The following is a 20,821-nucleotide window of genomic DNA, read 5'->3' on the forward strand; positions in this document are numbered from 1 at the left end:
CCTCCACACTGTTTTCCAGAGCGGCTGTACCAGTTTACATTGCCACCAACAGTGTATGAGGGTGCCCATCTCTCCACACCCTCTCCAACAACTGTAGTCTTTTGCTTTGTTCATTTTAGCCACTCTGACTGGTGTGAGGTGGTATCTCAGTGTGGTTTTGATTTGTGTTTCCCTGATGATGAGTGATGTTGAGCATCGTTTTATGTGTCTGTAGGCCATTTGGACCCTGACACTTCTAAACACAGTTTTACTGACTTGCTGTTCAAGGAGTTATGAAAATGTGTCAGGGACAAGTGGAAGCAGCAATTCATCTGTTCTGTCTTCTCCCTCCTAGCAAAGCCTCAAAAGACTGGCCTTTGTTTCAAGGGCCAGGGGCCCCTGACCTGCCTCTGTGACTTCGGGAATCCAACTTACCGCCCTCCTGGTCAGGCATCTCCTCACTGTGAGCAAGCTGTGTCCTCCGGCCGCCCCTGACGTCCCCTTCTCCAGGAGGGCGGGGGAGAGAGCAGGCCCATCTGTTTAACCACCGTGCATAGGGCTAGACAAGGTTAGGGTTCAGTCTGGTTTCCAGAAGGCTGAAGAAGCCCGACTTCACTGTCCTTCACAAGCACTTTCTCTTCTCTGTTAATCTCCTCTTAACACCTTCTAGTCTCTCCTTCCCCACCGCAGGGCCTCCCTTAGGTAATTCCTACTTACCCTTCGGGTCTTGGGTCAAATGTTGCTTCCATGAGGTGTCTTTCCCAAGACCCCAAGGGCAGGCCAGGTCCCTTCCACCCTCGACATAAGGCCCTCATCTCAGAGCACTTATCCCAGTTCTCATTTTTTTTTTTTTTTTAAATTTGAGAGAGACAGAGAGAAAGCACAAGCAGAGGAGGGGCAAAGAGAGAGGGAGACAGAGGATTTGAGGGCTGTGCCCTGACCACAGTGAGCCTGGTGTGGGGCTCAAATTCACAAACCATGAGATCATGACCTGAGCTGATGTCAGATACTTAACTGACTGAGCAACCCTGGCAGCCTCTCAGGTCTTAGTTTCTGTTTTGTGATAACTTGATTAACATCTGTCTTCCTCATTAGAACATTAGCTCCGTGAGGGCAGAAACTATAGCTGTTTTTGCTGCATCCTCAGCACACAGTACATTGCCTGGCACCACAGATACCAGTCAGGGCTGAGTCATCAGAGGGGTGCTGCAGAGGCCACTGGTCATGTGCCCTCAGGGGAGGGAGGAAGAGCAGGGGGAGGGCTTCTTTTCCTGGCAGTGACTACCTACTCCTTTATTCCCACATCCAAGGGAATGGTTGGTAGTGATACGCATGTCCCCTCTAAACTTGGAAGGTTTACATGAGGTAGGTAGTAGTGGCAGATGGCAGTGTTTAAAGGAATCAAGAAATTACTGCTAAGACTCCAGAAAGTTTTTCAGTTGAAATGCAGAACCTTTGATGCCAGGACTCCTGGTTGCTTCTTGGAGCCCCACAGCACCTGGGCTGCCCAGGGCTGCTGGAGGCATCCTGGAGGGTGGACAGATCCGACAGAAAAAGAAAGCCTCTGCTGACATGATAGAGAGCCTCAGGAGCGGCAGAGGAGGGTTGGGACAGGGCTGGGCACTGACCTCGGCTGATGCGCTGCTTCTCCCCAGACAGGATGCCAGGACTGTCAATGATGCTGATGCTCTTGAGGACCTGATTGGGAAGCTGGGAGCACATAAATCTGGAAGAAAGGGATCAAAGGCGGGATTAGGAACTGCGTATCTCTGAGCTCTGAAGAGCTCCGTGGTCTCTCAAGGTTACTGACATGGCCTGTACAGCGGGAACTTGCAGGGGATTGACAGCGCCTCCACCGGGGCCGCGGGGACTGGATGCCAGACCCTCGGGCAGGTGTGGAAAGGTGCCTTGGTACCTGATGCTACAGCCACCAGATCCTTCACAGTTAATTTTTACTTTAGCTGACATTTACTGAACACTTACATATTTCACAAACATCATCTGATTTGCTCTTGACAGTAATCCCTTGAGGAGGTTAACATCAGAGAAGGTAGTAACTTACCTTCAGCATCACTCAGGGCTGGGCCTTAAACCCAGGTTAGCCTGACTCAAGCCTGTCAGCCTTGCCTGCCTGTTCTTCAGGCTGCTCCTTGGCCAATCATCCTGGGCTTCTCCTCCCAGGGAATCCCATGCCTCCTCCAGGGTCACTGCCCCACTCCCAAACTCCCTGCCTGGCTGCTGCCCACTCCCTAGTGTGACAGCAGAAGGACCAGTGGCCCAGGGCCTCAGCATGAAGTCTGGTGCCCATATGGCTTCAGGACCAGCAGGGGCAAGCACCTGTGGGCAACATCCCAAATCCTCCAGGTGCTTCGGGGCCCAAGGGATACCCTAAGAGTGGACAGAAAGGCAGAGGTGAGGGAGAATGCTGGCCAAGTGTCTCAAGCCTCTTTCCTTCACCCTCACTTGCCTGACACCATCTCTTCCTTTTCATCCTGACCCCGCTGCTGTCAGCTGCCCTGGCGTCGGTCTCATGGAAGCTAAGGGGAGTGGGAGGAAAATAGGGCCACATAGGGCTTGTGGATCAGCAGACTGGCTGCAGGTTCAGCTCAGCCTTTGCCAGTAATTTGCTATGGGACCCTGGACAAGGGCTTCCCAGCTCTGGGCCTGTGTCCTTCTGTATAAATGGAGACACCTGGACAGGGACTGGTGAGGTCCTCTTTTTCTTTTTGGTGAGGTCCTTTTTAGCTTAATACTAAGTAACTCTGGAGTAGCAGAGGGAAACACTTTGATACTTTCCCACACAGGCAGTGGGGCTCAAGGTGGATCTCTCTAGGCAATGGGTCTGTTTTAAGGCAGACACTGGAGGGAGAGTGCCTCTCCTTTTCCTGTATTGTAAATGGCCAACTTTGGGATCTGTGTGGGCAGAAAGCTAGAAAACCCTCAGTGAAAGCCCAATTCTTCCATTCAGGGCAACTGGTGGGATCACTCAGAAAGTAAATATGCTGGGAATGCAGGACAGGGAGGCCATGCTGGCCTTCAGAGCACACATGTGGCAGGCACAGCCCCACGGACAGGGTGGGGGCACAGCCACACGGCCAGGGGTGGGCAGTCCTCAGCAAGAGGTACAATTGCTGACATTTCAAATCAGCTGGTTTTGAAGGTGCTCAGGACAACTTTCCTACACATTCTTTCCTACCTCTTCAAGTCAGCCCAGGAAAATGTAGGAAAAGATATGATCATTTTGCAGCTGGAAAAGTTGAAGCACAAACTAGTTAGGACATCTTGAGGTCATGTCGTTAATGCATGGCTGGCGGGAGACCACAGACTAATATTTCTGATGTCAGCTGAGTAGAACTGAAGCCATAAAGTTAGAACGTTCACAACGTTAAAAATAAAGGGTCAAATTAATTTAAGAGAAGCCCCTCATTTCTGATTTTCTCCTGCCTATTGTGCATCCTCCAAACCTTTAAAGTAAACCCCACTGCCCAACACTGGGTGAGCAGATCTATGAGAATAAAGTACACAGAGATCATGAAGCATTTGTTCTTTGCAAGTTCACAAAGAAAAAAACAAACCACCACATGCAATGCTCTAGTATTGAGGTAGGAACAGAGTTCTGAGCTTATCTGCGGTAGACCGCATGCATTTCTTGTCAGTAATGATTCAGTCTCTTATCACAGTCCCATCCTTTTTACTAGATGGCTTGAGGCATTTGACAGTGCCGAATAATTGCACATATATGAAACTATTTTACATAAAGTATTCCTGTGAGAGGCTGACCTTTCTCCAAAAACCACAAGCTCACACTCAGTATCAATTTTTCCGAAACATGAAATCCCTAGATTCTAGTGTGAAGTTAACAGAGGGATTCAAAATTTATACACTGGCCACTCCCTCTCTGCAAAGTGACAAACTTTCAACAACTCCCATGCCTTCTGACATAACAGCAGAGGCAAAATCTCAGAGCCACAAAACAAGATGCGGTCAGATGTGGTGACATTACCACACAATAAACAAGAGTGCAGGCTGAGCAGCCCACAGGGATAACTGCAGAAAAAGGGAGGAGGGGAAAGAGGAGGGAGGCAAGGGAGGGGCAGGGGAAGAGGAGAAGGGAGCTCTCCAGGAGCATCCAGAAAGGGTGTGGTTGGGCTATGAGTGCAAAACCAGGCTTTGGCGCCACGAAAGAAAGCAAGAAAGCCTTGGGCAGGGTGGGGAGGGGGTGATGGTGGCAGCGGTGGCGGGGGGGGGGGGAGCACAGACAAGTCAGCTTTCAGAACCCCATGTGCGGGCAGGCCTCATACACTGGGGTTAGAACCACACGTTTTCTTAAATAATTACGTTGTAATCAGAAAAAAGGCCTAATGCAATGCTGTTACAGCAATCCTGTCTAACTTTTAGGCTATAAGAAAGGAAGGTTTATTTACTGGTGTCTTCTAGTCAGCCCTCAGTCAAGGCCTTTCTTATGTTTGTGTGCTGAAATGTTCCCAATCACAGATTTGCTGTCACAAGATGGATTTCCTACCCCATGCCAGAGTGACTAACATAAATGTACCTGTGCTTTGCTTTCTAAATTTCACACGAAATATGCAGACGTGTGCTGAGTTAAGCCCAGAGGCTGTTATGGTGTGTTTCCTCATGCAGGGCTGGCCTGTGCATCTTGTTTGAATAAAAGGAGGGGAGGATGAGCCCACACTCTGTGCTTGACCTCCATTCCCTGCCACTCCCACACCCAAACAAGGCTCAGGGGTAGCAGAGAGGGGGCTGAATAAAGGGATACTCTGGGCTGTAAGGTCTTACTGCCTAGTAAAACAAGGACGTGAGAGGATCAGAGATTTTAAAATTGCCTCTAAATGCTAAGATTCCAATTTGATGATCTATATTTCAAAAGAACCAGGCATTACCCTAATGCTGCTTTGGATTCCAAGCAATGTTGTGATATCTAGCAGTTACAGTAATAATAAAACGGCACAAACATTTACTGCCTCCTCCCTGTGTATCAGGCGATGCTCCAGACACTTTCTGCAGACACTAACTCACTTAATCCTTGTCACAACCTGTGAGGTAGGGGCCGTGCACTGCCATTTACACAGGACGAGACAGGGAACAGAGGGGCACACACCATAACTTGCCAAGTCACATGGTTGTAACTGATGGAACTGGTATCTAACCCAGGAGTTTGGACTCAGTCCCAGGTTTTCGGCTCTTAGGCACTGCTGTGTGCCTTATCATAGAGGGCTACATTCCAAAACAAGGGAATGCCATGCTGCAGCCCTGGAACTCCCCACCCGAGGCTCCCTGTGACTTGCTCTCGGCCCACTGCTGGAGAGCCTGGGAGCAGAAGCCCTTGCTCACTCATGCTGTGAGCTCTAGGTGTCTGAGCAATTCTAGCAGCCCCAAAACTCCCACGTTGTCATCATGTTTAAATAAACGGGTGCTGATAATGGAGAGAGTATCGTGCAATTTCGAAGCAACTTCTTCGACCCCAGCTCACTCACTGATTAGAGGAATGCATAGTAAATAGCACATGATACCCAGAAAGACCCTGGAAACCAAACCATGATCATTGTATTAAAATATAATAATTAGGGGTGCCTGGATGGCACAGTCAGTTAAGCGAACGACTTGGGCTCAGGTCATGATCTCACAGCTCGTGAGTTCTAGCCCCATATCAGGCACTGTGCTGACAGCTCAGAGCCTGGAGTCTCCTTCGGATTCTGTGTCTCCTTCTCTCTCTGCCCCTCCCCTGCTCATGCTTGTTCTCATGTGCGCACACTCTGTCTCTCAAAAATAAATATTAAAAAAATAAATATAATAATTATTGTTACATGGTCCTACCACAAACAGGTGATCTAACTTTCCACTGTCCAGGAAGAATTTCACATCCAGACTACAGTTACCCCTTAGATTGAATCTTACAGAATTGCCATTTTTACAAAATTACTTATACTGTTTACAGGTAGAGGAGGTTGAATAGTGCCAATTTCATGTGGTCCAACCTAAGGATGTACTTTCTAAACCAAGCCTCTCGAGATTTCCTGACTGTCACAGCAGGGCATGCAGCTGCCATGCACCAATGCCAGGAAAGTCTGCCTCAGGCCAGGGAGTGACACTGGTTTTCTGGAATGTCAGGACCAGGACCGTCCAGGCAGCTGCCAATGAAGAACTCTGGTTAATGACCTGACAGCCACAAATACTGAGGTTAAAGATTAATGGGAAGAGCCTCAGGGGGTTTATTAATGGACAAATATGCCACAAAACAAACAAACAAACAAAACCAGTTAATCATTCAGATTTGAAAACAGTAACAAATTCGCTGGTGATTCTTGGCAAAAGTCCATTTTCCTTAATCTCTGTGGCTAAATTAGATGATAGAGCTCGCATGTGTCTGGACTGATGATATATACTCGAATCACATCTGTTAAAAAAAATTTCAATGGTTCTAACATGCATGTATTAAAAAAAATAACCGTCTATTACTAAAGTCTCACTTAATCACAGAGAGGTAACAAATATAGTTTAAGTCCAAAATTAAACATGTGTATTCTATTATTGCTAAGTCATCACGCAAATGTGAGATAGTGCGGTTTTTATTTTTATCATCACCATCTTCAGGGCTGGCTAAACAGACGGTGCAGGGAAGTACCATTCAGACTCCTTTAGCTCAAAATCCCTAGTGCCACTGATAAAAGTTACTTTTCAAAAGGAAACAGAGGCAATAAGGAAGTATGAGTTTAAGAATTTCTTCTTTTTCTTAAGTTCATTTATTTTGAGGAAGAGAGAGAGAGCATGAGTAGGGGAAGGGCAGAGAGAGAGAGAGAGAGAGAGAGAGAGAGAGAGAGAGAGAGAGAGAGAGAGAATCCCAAGCAAGCTCCGCACTGTCAGCACAGAGCCTGATGTGGGGCTCCATCTGGGATCATGACTTGACCCTTAACCTACTAAGCCACCCAGGTGGCCCATGTGGATAACTACAATTTAAAACTAAACTAGATCCTAAACTAAAAACAAGGTATGCAGCTATGTGGATTAAAAGCAAACACACACCACCATGCTTAGAAAAGTGGGTTAAGAGAAAAACGTAACATTTGATTCAAAAGCAGACTGCTGGGGGGACATGTCAGATGCCAGACATGACACTTGCAGACTGACCAAAATACTCTGGTGCCTCCCGGGACTCGTGCCCTCGGGTGGGGCTTACTGTCGTGGCTCCGGTGTGAGCTGGAGCTGCCTCCTGATAACAGGCTCCGGAGCCAGCCATGGAGCAGCTCCACGACGGGCCTGTCTGTGGAATGCCCCTCGAAAGTAAGGTCACATTAAAGTTGTTCCCACAGAACTCTTCTTATTCTAGACTCAACTCCTTTTATTGCTGGAGTATGGAATTTCTATCATTTGAAGCTGCCTCTTTAGGAATTTGCCTTCTTTTCTCAGAAGTGCATGCAGACCCTCTGTTACTTCTTAGAAACCAGCCTCACGTGTTGCAACGCAGGCTGCACTGGTTTGCTTAATGCTTCAAGGTGGTGTCACCTTGTGAAGTACTAACTAACCTCTTTTAAAAGATTCCCTTGGGGGCAGATATTCAAGCCAATGCCCTATAGTGAGCCAGCCAGGCTAATGAGACCTATCCTACGGTGACCGGTGGTTGCTTGGTGAATCTGGGGAAAAATAATTCTCCCCGGCAGACAACCAATTCCCATTCCTACTAAGTACTGTATTTTGACCTCGTTCCCAGAAAGTATGCTATGTAAAAAGAAGTTTGCCTGCCTTTAGATCTAGCCTTGCTGGTGATACCATAGGGACGCTAATAAATACATACATACATTTGAGTGCCCTATGCTAATTGATTTAAAAAATGTTTATTTCTTTTTGAGGGCGGTGAGGGGAGATAGAGAGGGAGAGAGAAAGAATGCCAAGCAGGCTCCGTGCTAGCAGCACAGAGCCTGACCAGGAGCTTGATTTCATGAAATGTGAGACCATGACCTGAGCCAAAATCAAGAGTCAAGCCCTTAACTGACTGAGCCACCCAGCGCCCCCCAAATTTCCTTAAATACTTCTTTTCCATACTCAGATATCTGCTGTATGTTTAGGACTTGAAAAAAGATAAATCTGTTGGGAAAGTAAATCATCTGCCAAAAGAAAACAAGCCAATAGTCATCCTTCCAGGATTTTCCTTTGTGAATAGGGATTGGCAAAACAGTAATTTCAAAAAAGAGGCAGCTTATTTCTTTTTTAAGCCTTTGTCAGGCAAAAAGAGAGTAAGACTAAAGGCAGTGGGAATGAAACCACAGGATTCCAGGCAGTCTTTCATGGAGAAGGACCCTGCACTTTCCAGTCCTCAGAACCTTCCGGGGCCAGTCTTGAGACAGGAGGCATGGCTGTGGCCCGCTCTCTGACCAGGAGATCCTGGGGGGCCTTGATGGGGGAGTTTCTCATTCCATCTTCCCTCTGTTATCTCAGGAGACCCTCTGGTGTTCACCCCCCTGGGTTCTAACCTCTACTCCTCCCCCAGGAAAGACTCTGGTGCCAAACAAGGCTGCTCTGGAGATGAGGAGGAAACCCCTCCCAGAGAGCATCTGCAGGTGGGAAAAACCATCTGGACAGTATTCTGCAAACCACTGCCAGTGATAACATGGAAGTTCTCTGTGAGTCCATCCACATCATCTGTGCATTTCCATTTATCCTATTGCCATGTTCCCTGGCTGCCATTTGGATGCCTACTTTAATTTGTGGTAAAGAGCATCAGAAAGCCTGTAAAGCCTAGTTTTTCCCAGAGGCACCTGTGGAGGTTGCCTGAGCTGCTCCTGGCACAGCCACCACACAGCGCCTGGGCACACATTCATCCCCTAGTCCTTGTGAATGTGCCTCCTGGAGCTGGGCGATGAGGCGCCTCCGCCTCTGGGAGCACAGCAGTTGGCTGGAAGGCTTCATTCCTTTTTTTTTTTTTTAACCATCTAAAAAGAAGTACAGTTCAGGACTCTTGTCTGTCAGCTCTTCCTAAAGGGGTTGGGATGACCCCTCCCTGGCTTGGCACCCTCCAAGAGCCCACTCCCTCAGAGTAACTAGTCTGAGGCAGGAGACTCATAAGAGAGGGGAATGGAGGGCCAAAGGGGATGGCAGGAGAGAAGACAGAGAAAGGGTTAAAAAAAAAAAAAAAGCTAGGAGTGGATGCCCAGCAGCACCCAGGCAGCCTGCTGCTGGCCTCCGCACCCCTCCGTCTCACTGGGAGCTCTGGAGAAGGGTACCGCGTGGTACAAATAAAGCTCATCTCCAGGTAAGACAGAATCTCAGATGTCCCATGACTTCATATCTGTAATGTCATGACCAAGTAACAAAATGAACTTTTTGTGTGGTTTTGCCTCTATTTCCCCTGCCGTTGCCTTAATGAGTAAGGAGGTGGCTCAAAGTGAGGCAATGAGAAGCATAAGGGCCAGTCAGGCAGGGAAGGTGCCCTGTCCTGGAATGATCAACAGGCTGAACGTGGGGATGAGGCAAACCCCAGGGATCATCTGGGTTCTCTGGGCAGAGCGCCCCTGCACACCACGCCTGAGAGGTAGCCATGCAGCCACCGCTTAACACTGTCAGTGATGGGGAGCTCACCTCCTCACAAGGCAACTGGATCCATTTCTGTGCAGCTAAAACTATTAGAAATTTATTCCTTATACTGTGCAGCCTTATAATGTCCAATCCTGGGCTGTTGCTCTCTCCTCTGAAGCCACCCAGAATGGATAATAAATGATAATTTTCTATGATAATCTTTCAAATATTTGAATACAATAAGTATATTCTCTATGGTTTCTCTGTTCTACAACTGAAATGCTTCATTCTATTTTTGAACCTTTATATGTGACTGGCAAGAATTCAAAGAAAAGGTTTAAACAAAGGTTGACAAATGATGGCAGTTTGTTGGTCCTTACCGATTCAGGAAAGCATTTCCAAAGCGACTAAGCTTTCGAAATGGCTTTTTGGGGTCCACGACTAAAGCGTTGCCTGGGGTGCTGCCCTCAGTGTCCCCATACATCACAGCGATGAAGGAATCGGTGGTGGGCTCTGGGCCAATCCTCATGCCTGGGAAATCTTGCTCCAGTAGGTATCTGGGAGAGGGAAAAAGAAAAGAAACTTGGCACGTTGTCTCAAAGCAAGAGGCCAGAAAGCTTCCTGCAGCTACCAAGTTTTAACATAATCGTTTAAAGCCCTGGGAATACAGACCCCAAGAAAAGGAGAATGACTGGCATTTTACTCTTTTGCTAATGACAGATTGTCAAAGCTTAAAATCTACAACCTAAGTCTCCCCCCACCCCTTTGAGAGGCCTTGTGACAGGTCAGACATCTTGCAGACTTCCAGGACCTTCTGAAAATGTACCTTTCCTTAGCACAATTCCCATTCCAGGTTCCATGGGCACCACAGACCTCACCCCAGGGAAGCGTACCCAGCCAGCTCCCTGTGCATCCTGCTAGAGCCTGCTCAGGGCCACCTCCTTTCGGGAGGTGTCCCTGTCCCTCCAGTATGTTGGGCACACCTCTGTGGATGCTGGGCACCCTGTGCCTGCAGTGATCACCAGGGGCACTGCACTTCTCTCTTTGTGGGGTCTTGTGGGCTGGCCCATGTCTATGGCTACATGCCTATCCCCAGCACCCAGCACTGCACCTGCCCACAGAGGGCACTCAGTGTAGTGAATGAAATAATCAACTATCTCCCTCCTTGTCACTGGTGGTCAATGCCACCGGCACATCCTCCTTTGTGCATTTTACAGCTCTCTTGGGTTCTCGAAGGTGATGGCCATGGAAGATGATCTCCAAAGAATTCCGCAGCAACAGAGGCTGGTATGGGGGATGGGGTTGAAGGAGGCAGGGGGCAGGGGCTCGGATTAAATATTCCCAGGGCCATTACCAGCCCTATGTGCAAATTGGAAAAAGATGCTCCTTCCTCCAGGTAGACACCAGCCCTGTATCAGGATTCACAGCTTGGCAAGTTAGCTGCCAACATGCCCCTCTGCCCAAGTGCTCTCATGGGGTTTAACCTGCACAGCTGCACACAGTGGGCTTAGCAAATGTCATCGAGGGTTCTTATTCAGGGGGCTGAGGAGATCAACTCATGCGATACAGGCCAAAGATTGACTCTGTGATTAGGTTGGGGTGTGGCAAGGCAGCCAGAGGTAGAGTGGTGGGCCCACCACCAGCAAGCACTTCATTCAGCTGAAGCCACTCAGAGCCCTCCCTCCCAAGATTTCCTTTCCATGAGGAAATATATGCATATATGGAGTGGCAGGGAGGTGGGCAAACACTACTCCTTCCTTCCTTTGCAACCAAGGGGAACATGAAGAAAGGAGTATTTTGGAATACATTTCCCTCATTACCAAGCAACAGGTGGAAATGCAACACCTTCAGATAACACTCCACATTGACTGTCTAAAGATTCTGGGGGTGGGGGGGAGTGGTGGAGAAGAATCCCTGTTTGAGATGATTAGGGCAGAGCCATGTCCCAACCCCGCCAGGGAGATGATCTTTCACCCTGCACACTCTCTCCGGCTCCCCATTCCTGCAGCTAACAGTCTGTTTGGTCCTAAGCTATTTATTGGTTTCTAAAATGGGGCGCCTGGGTGGCTCAGTTGGTTAAGCATCCAACTCTTGGTTTTGGCTCAGGTCATGATCTTATGGTTTCTGGGTTTTGAGCCCTTGTCAGGCTCTGTGCTGATAGTGCGAAGCCTGCTCAGAATTCTCTCTCTCTCTCTCTGCCCCTCCTCTGCTCACACTTTCTCTCTCAAAATAAACAAACTTAAAAAAATAAAATTAAAAATAAATGTCCTGACTGATCAAATTTTGGCCCAGAATCTGTGATTTTATTTTATTTTTTAATTTTTAATGTTTTATTTATTTTTTAGAAGAGAGAGAGAGACAGGGTGAGCAGGGGAGGGTCAGAGAGAGAGGGAGACACAGAATCTGAAGACCGGCTTCAGGCTCTGAGCTAGCTGTCAGCACAGAGCCTGACATGGGGCTCGAACCCACGAACTGTGAGATCATGACCTGAGCTGAAGCCGGACGCTCAACCGACTGAGCCACCCAGGTGTCCCAAGAACCTGTGATTTTATTTCCAGGGGTAGAAGGAACTGCACTATCAACTGTCCAACACAATTTTGCCATCTTTTGCCCTCTACACTTATGTTTTCTATGTCAATAAAATTGAAATTGCTTAGCAATCTCAGCAAGCTATATTCTAAACATTTAATTGATTTCATTGCTAGTGTTAATGTCACCCAAAGTTTCTATATTTCTGTGAAGTTGTGGAGCACCAGAATAGGTAACATTTAAATATATCCCCTACATTTTGAGGAAACATGAGAAAAACAATCAGTTAATAGCACCCAGCATTTACCAAATACTCGCTATTTATGTGGAGTACAGAGGCCCTCCACACACACAGTTGTTCAGTTGTTCTGAGTGTTGTGATCCCCATAACACTGAGGTGGGCACATTTTCTAGGCGGGGAAACTGGGGCATCAGAAAGGCTAAGCAACTTGCCTAAAGTCACACAATAACTGTGTTTCATTAGACATGGAATGCAGGCAGGTGGACCCCAGGTCTTGTGCTGTCTCCAGATAATGTTTAGAATTTTTTAATGTTTATTTATTTTTCAGAGAGAGAGAGAGAGAGGGAGAGGGAGGGAGAGAGACTAAGTATGAGCAGGGGAGGGGCAGAGAGAGAGGGAGGCACAGAATCTGAAGCAGGCTCCAGGCTCTGAGCTGTCAGCACAGAGCCTGACCTGGTGCTCAAACTTGTGAACTGAGAGATCATGACCTAAGCCAAAGTCAGATGCTTAACCAACTGAGCCACCCAGATGCCCCCATCTCCAGATCACGCTTAAACCTGGGTTTGGGCTGGTGATTTGCTTAGAGAAGAGGAGCATGAGGGGGGTTCAAGGCCCTCATGCACAGGGTGGCACTGGCCATGGCCATAGGCAGCACCATTCTGTATCTCCTCAAAAGTGAGAGACAAGAACTCTCCCAGCTGTCTTCCTGTATGGTCCTGGGGCTGCCCTAACAACAAGGGGCCAGCTCTCCCCGTTTTCCCCAGAGAAAAGCTGTAGAGAGAAGGAGCTACTTTTCAAAACACGGTCAAATTTAATTTTTTAAAAATTTCAGAACTTTTTCAGGCACCTAGTAGACTAGTAAATATATATGCTTACGAGCAGAAATGTTCGTGTTTACAAATTCTTATGAAATTCCACACAAATCTCAGAAATACTGGTGGAAGTCAGCAACAGCATCTCACATTCTTCAAACTCTAGCACTTGCAGGGTGTATGCAGATGTGGATTTCACAGACACACATGAATGTGGAATATAGGTTTTACAGACACTTTGGGATCTTAAGTCTGAAGATGAAGCCATCCGTCAGCAGAGCTAGAATTTAAGTCCAGAGCACACCCCTTTCAAGTCCACTTTGATTTCCACGCCCCATGGCCTGGATGAGGCCATATCCAGGAGATCTGAGATTTGTGGGACAGCGGAAGGGGGACCACCAAGGAGAGGGGCTGGGGGTTGGAAGAACAGCAGCTGATGTCACCAGGCTCCCTGCAGCACACACAGTTCTCACAAAAGGGTTATATTCAAGTGTAGGTTTGAAACGACAGGCATTTTCCCATAGAATCAATGTTACCAGCAATGGCTAGCTTGCAAGATAGGCTACAAAGGTCACACACACCGACAAAATAGACAAAGCAGACGAGAACTGTAGCACTACCTTTTGGGGGGAACCCAGTGCTGAGTTCCATCTTGGGTGGCTCTCTGCAATCTTGCCCCTTCTCACAAGCTTCCTAGGCGTGGGCAGGACTAGAGAGGGGAGGATGGGGCTCATGTTTTTTTGAATTGTTTTCTGCTTTTTAAAAAAGTTTATTTATTTATTCTGAAAGAGAGAGACAGTGCATATGGGGGAGGGGCAGAGAGAGAGAGAGAGAGAGAGAGAATCCCAAGAGGGTTCTGTGCTCCAGCACAAAGCCCAATGGTGGGGCTCAAGCTTACACAAACTGTAAGATCATAACCTGAACTGAAACCAAGAATTGGAAGATTAATCAACTGAGCCACCCAGGCACCCCCTTACTTTCAGGTTCATAATGTGATAGAAGCTAGAACATCCTAAGTAGCAACCCTACCAGACAGTACCTTAATACATTATCTTAAAATTTTTTTTAATGTTTTTTATTTATTTTTGAGAGACAGAGAGAGACAGCATGAACAGGGGAGGGTCAGAGAGAGAGGGAGACACAGAATCCAAAGCAGGCTCCAGGCTCTGAGCTAGCTGTCAGCACAGAGCCTGACACAGGGCTCGAACCCACGAACCATGAGATCATGACCTGAGCTGAAGCCGGAGGCTGGACGCTTAACCAAGTGAGTCACCCACGTGCCCCAATACATTATTTTTACAGTATACTTAAATATACTTTGGTATATATTTGACAAAGAAACAGTTGTCTTCTATAGAAGAGAACTATGAAGAGGTATTGTATAGCTTGCTTACATTGTTAATTCGCTTAGTAATACTTTCTCCCACAGATGAGAAACAGCTAAAACACAGCGCTTAATTATCAAAGCAATACCAATTAAAGACATAATGTATGAACACTGAAAGAGCTCACAACACTCAACGCTATTAAGGGTGTAATAAAATAAACACCTTTATATATAATCAGGTGGTATAACCTCACTGAAAAGCAATTTGATACTTTGTGTTAAACGCCTTTAAAATGGGGACAGTTCTACTTTTTGAAATCTATCCTTAGGAAAAATCCTAGATACATGAAAAAGATTTTTGTGTGAGGCTATCCAATGCAGCATTATCCATAACAGAATAAAATATTGTGTTCCTTCCCATAACTCTCCCATAATAGAAAATTCACTTATTATATTTGTGACTTCATATCCCCTGTGTCCACCAGGTAGGGTGTAGGCTGTAGGAAAGCAGGGCTTTTAGGCTCTTTTGTTCACTAATGCTTCCCACTTGCTTGGAACAATTTCTGACACACACTGAGGTAATGAATGTTTGAGTGTCTGATTCCACTGGCCTTTGTACCACCTTTTCAATATGCCAAGGCCATTCCCACCTCTGGATTGCTTGGAAGTCCTCCCACAGATCTCTGTATGTCACATGGCACTTCCTTAGGAAGCACGCTGACGGGGTAGCCTCTCCGGACTGGTCCCCTGCCCCGCCCCTTCATTCCTACTTAGAGCACTTATCAGTAGCTGACATTCTGTCTTGTTCCTGTTGGCCTGTCATTATCCCAGGGTGTTAGGAGCACTTTGAGAGCAGGGCCCTCATCCGTCTGGGTCATCAGTGTATCCTAGCATCTCTGGTATTTGGCACATAGTAGGTACAGAGCCAGTCAGTGTCCGGGGCTTTCTCCTTGCCCTCACCTAGGTGGCCATCTGGCTCTGGCCTCCGTCCCTCACTTTTCTGCCTCCTAACCACACCTCATGTGGGCTCTGGTCACTCAGTTCTGCCCAGCTGCCCCCCAGCCTCCCTCTCCCATCTGCCCTGCAAGGTCAGATTCCTTTTGCAAAGCACAGCTTTAATCAGACAGCCTTCACTAACAACCCAGTCCTTCCTGGATGGCGTCCATTCCAGGACCCCACAAACCACCCCCTTGTGTCTTGCACTCTGCATTCTTGCTCCTCACCTACTGCAGGCCTTATTCCCTCCCTGATTAGTCTCTTCCAGGGAAATTCCTGTCCCTGACTTCCCTTATATCATTCCCTCTGTTTGGCAGAGAATCAGGTCTCATGATCTCTATCCTACCTACTCTGTAAGTCACTTTAGAAAACATCACTTCTTGTGGGCAGTCCTCCCTCCCTGAGCACTCCAGGACCTTTTTTTCCTGGCCACTCCCCACCTTCCCTTCTCTTGGGAGCACCTGGGGTTGGTGTTATTTGTGGGCCTATCTCCTCTTTTCTGATAGATTGACATTTCCTACAGAGCTCAATCCACATATTCAGAACTCTGAAGCCCCAAACTCTCTTAGGAATCATTTAGTTCAGCCCTGGGTCATGACAGGTGAAGAGCCTGTGGATTAGAGCAGGCAATGACTTGCTGGTCAGACTCACTCTGTGCAGGACTTGGAACCCGGGGCTTCTTTCTCCTGATCTGAGGCTCTTTAGCTTTTACACAAGGCTCAGCCCCATTCCTCTGGGGTCCCACAGTCCCTTGCTGATGGCATCCTACATAGGACCTGTCAGATACATGAGTTAATATATGGCATTCTAAGCAGAGTGCCTAGAAGAGTTTTACATTGGGGGATGGTGACACTCAGATACACTTAGGTCAGACCGCTGGGCAGCCAGGCACATGTCCTATGCAGTAAGGGAACTAAGAACAACCAGGACACAGAATATCTGACATGAACAACATGAGAAGAAAGTGATGAGGTACAAAACCAGCAATCTTGAAGAGTCTGAGTGGATCCTCAGGTACAATGTACAAAAATAGGTCATCCACAGGCACAAGGCTGATCAGCTGTTTTAAACTGTGACGTTATCAGAGACTTTCCCAGAGCTATGAGCTCCAGGGACTTTGTGGCGTTATCTGCAAAAACAAGAATTCAAAGAAACAAGAGGCCACAGGAAGACTACACAAGAGCATCACCGCAGTTCAGAGCCAACAAGTCCACTGCACAGGCATCCTGTGTGCTAGACGGAGTTTTTGTCCTGGGCTCCACCTTGCTGTACTTTTCCTGTGTTCTCAGAAAGGGCTGCCATTTCCAGGGTGATTACTCCAGGAGTCACAAGCCAGGCCATCAATGTGGAAAAGGACAGACATCTGGGATTCCAAGCAGCGAGGGGGAGAGGTTGGTGGGGAGGATGGGAGACCTGCCAACTCCTTGTCCCTGTTTCTGGAAGACCCCTGTGGCTCCTGGCCACACTGGCCCTGCCCAGGTTCAAGGAGCTGATCTGATGCAAGTGTATATGGGGACAGAGTCTTTTTTCTTCCATTTTTAGGCTAGAAAAAAGATTGTTAATGTCATAGAAAAAAATGTCATTTGTGACAAGGGGAAAAAAATCTTCAGGACAATGAAAAGTCCCTCAAAATACCCAAACACCATATTAGCAAGGATGGGCTAGCTCAGTCAGTAGAGCGTGCAACTCTTGATCTTGGGATTATGAATTCAAGCCAAATGTTGGGTAAGAGATTACTTTAAAAAAATAAAATCTTTAAATCTTTTTTAAAAGAATGACTAAAAACAAACAGGGTACATTATTCACTGATAGACTTCTAAAATCCTAGCTGCCAATTTTGTCTCCCCTGGTATTCATCCAGGCATTCTGTCTAGGTTCTGACTTATCCTTGGAATAACAGAAAAGGCATTAATTATTTTAATAATATAGTAGCCCCCCCTTACTGAGGGGGAATACATTCCAAGCCCTTCAGTGCATACCTAAACCCTATATGCACTATGTTTTTCCTGTTATACACACCTGTGATAAAGCTTAATTTATAAATCAGGAACAGTAAGAGATTAGTAACAATACCAAATAAAATAGATCAGCTATAACACTATAGTAATAAAATTATGTGAATGTGGTCTCTTTCCCTCAAGATATCTTACTGTATGTGCAATCTTTCACTTATGCATGTGAGAGGGTTTTCTTTTTTTAATATTTTTACATTGTAGTACTTGTTTTGCTTGTTGGGGGTGTTTGCTTATTTAATACATTTCCATCGAGGACAGAAATTACATGCTGTTTTTTTTCCCCTAAAAAAAAAACAAAGGAGAGGGAGGGAGGCAAAATATAAGAGATTCTTAAATACTGAGAACAGAGGGTTGATGGGAGTCAGGGAGAAGGGAAAATAGGTGATGGGCATGGAGGAGGGCACTTGTTGGGATGAGCATTGGGTGTTATATGGAAACCAACTTGAATGTAAACTATATTAAAATAAATAAACAAATTTTTAAAATTAAAAAATATATAAAAATAAATAAAATGGACAAAAGAAAAAATAAAAATAAAAATAAATAAAGTTAAAAAAATAAAGATATCTTACTGTACTATTCTCACCCTTCTGGTGATGATACGAGATGATAAAATGCCTATGTGATGAGAGGAGGTGAGGTGAATGACGCAGGCATTGTGACATTAGCATTAGTACCATAGGTCAAAAGGAGGATCATCTGCTTCTGGACTGCAGTTGACAGAGGGTAAGCGAAGCCATGGAAAGTGAAGAAGTGGATGGGGGTGGGGGGACTGCTGTATACCTAACTTTTGAAGACTTATTACGTGAAGTCTTTATCTGAAGAAACTGGTTTATCTAAATACCTTATGGGGTAGGTTCTATTTTTATCTCCACTTTACAAATGAAAAAACTAAGTCTCGCATGGGTTATGTGGCTTTATAGAACCTAGATTTCTTACTAGCCCTGTGAGAACACTATTTGCTGTAAATCAAAGCTTGAGAGGCTGAATGAGCCAGCAAGAGGAGCATTTATTGGAATGAGTTCTGTGAATTCTAATGCAGATGTAAATCTAAGACTATTTAGTAGGCATTCAGTAATCAAGTGAGCATCCTAAAAAGTAATATACAACAGTTATTTGGGGTGTTTAATGAGCATTATTTTTAAATTCTCAAACCAAAACCTACAGAAATGGTTTGTGTCGTGATGAGATTTTCAGAAATGTTTGTGCGTACCTTGGCATCTGTGCATAGTTTGAGAGTTCAATTCATCGATAAGGACTGGGACTTTTTTTTTTTTTTTTTAATATTTTTGAGAGAGAAACTGCAAGCAGTGGAGAGACAGAGAGAGGGGGACAGAATCTGAAGCAGGCTCTGTGCTGTCAGCGCAAAGGCTTCAAACCCAGGAACTGTGAGATCATGACCAAGTCAGATGCTCAGTTGACTGAGCCACTCAGGTGCCCTGGACTAAGACATTTTTAAGAAGAGCATTAAACTAACTGCAACAGTCATTTTATCCTCTTGAGTATTAGTTACTTAGGTTTTAAGCCAAATAGATGTAAAATATATTTTAGCACAGCTTTTGAGTTCAGTGGAGAAGCAGTTATATTTTCTTATTTTAAAATCCAAGGCTATGAGTTTAAATACATTTCAGTTTATAGTCAGTGTTGGAAAGCTTTACATAATGTGTTCTTTACTGATATTACTTGATCCGCTATTTTTCACTAGGAGAGTAACTGAAAAGAAAGGGTTAGTTCTTTAACTCTGATTTGTGTTGAATCTAGAAATGATGTTTTTAAAGCTGTTTCCTTTGTTTATCTTCATGCTTAATAAACAATATATAACAGTTTCTTAGTTAAGTAAGCACCACTACCACCACCACCACCACTTCCAGACACCACCACACAACAGATTATTATAAAACCACACTGTACAGTTTGTTTATAAGACATTTCACACATGTTTTATCTCTTCGCCCTCACCGTTGTTGGAGCCGGTATTTTATCTCTGCTTAGGACAAGGTAAGCAGCTTGCATGAGACCACATTAGCGCAGGATAATGACTACTCCTAACATTTTGACATATTTCCATCTAGTCATTTTGCTGTAAATATAATTTTTGATTTATAAAATTGGGATCAAAATGTTTAAATAATTTTGCATCTAGATTTTTCACCATTAGTTTTTCCTCATGCCATCTGCCATCAGAAATTATTTGAAAATAATTTTTTAATGGCTGCATACTATTCTAAGATGAATGTATAACAATTGAATTTCCCATATCCTTACTCTTAGGCATTGATACAGCTTCCCATTTCTTGCTATTATAAATCATACTGAGGTTAATATCACAAACATCTCATGTCCTTTAAAATTTTAATCTTTTTGAGTTACTGAAAAACTAAGTCAGGCCAAGCCTCACTTCCATTTTAAAACTCCATATCTTCCTTAAGTGTCAAACCTAACTTTTATTTTCATTTTTGTTTTTCCCTTAGTTAAATCATGGACATCTTACTTCCAGGGCTGCCTGTTCAGATGATATCATCTTTGAAACTGCTGAGCCTACTAAGGAATCTACATTAGCCTGTGGGATCAGGAAACTGGAATTTGCTGGATAAAGCCTTTTTACAGCTCTATTTTTCCAGCTATGAATGTTATTTAAACCATGCAGGGCTGAGATGTGTTTAAGGCACACTACCGTCTAATATGTGCCAGGACCAGGAGCTACTCCAGTCTGCCTTCCATGCTATTCTGGAAGGAGGGCAGAAGAAAAAGAAAGAAAGGAAAGGAAGGAGTTTCATGAAAGGAGAGGAAGTTCCCCAGAATCAAAGGCAAGATGCTTCTCAATTTTTTATAGTCCTGTTAATTTTTCCAGTCATTCATTTGCTCATGCATTGAAGATCTATTAAGTGTCTTCTATGTTAGGTCTTGTAATTTATGACTGTGATGACAAACTTTATTTAGGTTGGCCGGGAGCACTGGAAAGCTTCATGAGAAGGCTACAGAACACAGCACTTCCCAAAGTTACCTAACTATAGAACCCTTTTTGAGCACCTATTAACAATCTTCCAGAATTGCCTTCCATAGAACAAAGGTTAAAGGAAAAAGTAAAAATGAATTTAATGAGGCTCAACATCTGTTCTTGTTTTTTTCAAATGAAATTCCTTTAAAATCAGTAATAGAAAGTTAATTTCTTAATGTGATTAATATATAAAATATTGAGAGGGAATGACATATGGCCCTTCGTAGGAAAGTGGATGGACCTTGAGGGTGTCATGCTGAGTGAAGTAAGCCAGGCAGAGAAGGACAGAAACCATATGTTTGCACTCATAGGTCTAGCAGGAAAACAGGAGAGACCTAATGGAGAACCAGGGGGAACAGAGGAGAGAGAGAGAGTTGGGGAGAGAGAGGGATGCAG

General features: G+C 45.4%; 1 protein-coding gene across 2 annotated transcripts in view; it reads right to left on the minus strand.

Annotated features, from left to right (window-relative positions):
• The window catches only part of EHD4 (EH domain containing 4), an 82,978-nt gene that overhangs the window by 51,656 nt on the left and 10,501 nt on the right, over nt 1–20,821 (minus strand). For both annotated transcript variants that reach the window (XM_029951116.1, XM_029951115.1), the window contains exons 2-3: nt 9,888–10,064; nt 1,608–1,705 (exon numbers count right to left, since the gene is read on the minus strand). In XM_029951116.1, coding sequence (XP_029806976.1) covers nt 1,608–1,705; nt 9,888–10,064 — 275 coding nt within the window. The remainder of the gene's footprint in view (nt 1–1,607; nt 1,706–9,887; nt 10,065–20,821) is intronic.

The sequence above is a fragment of the Suricata suricatta genome, chromosome 9 (genome assembly GCF_006229205.1).
Source record: "Suricata suricatta isolate VVHF042 chromosome 9, meerkat_22Aug2017_6uvM2_HiC, whole genome shotgun sequence".
Classification (NCBI taxonomy): Eukaryota; Metazoa; Chordata; class Mammalia; order Carnivora; family Herpestidae; genus Suricata; species Suricata suricatta.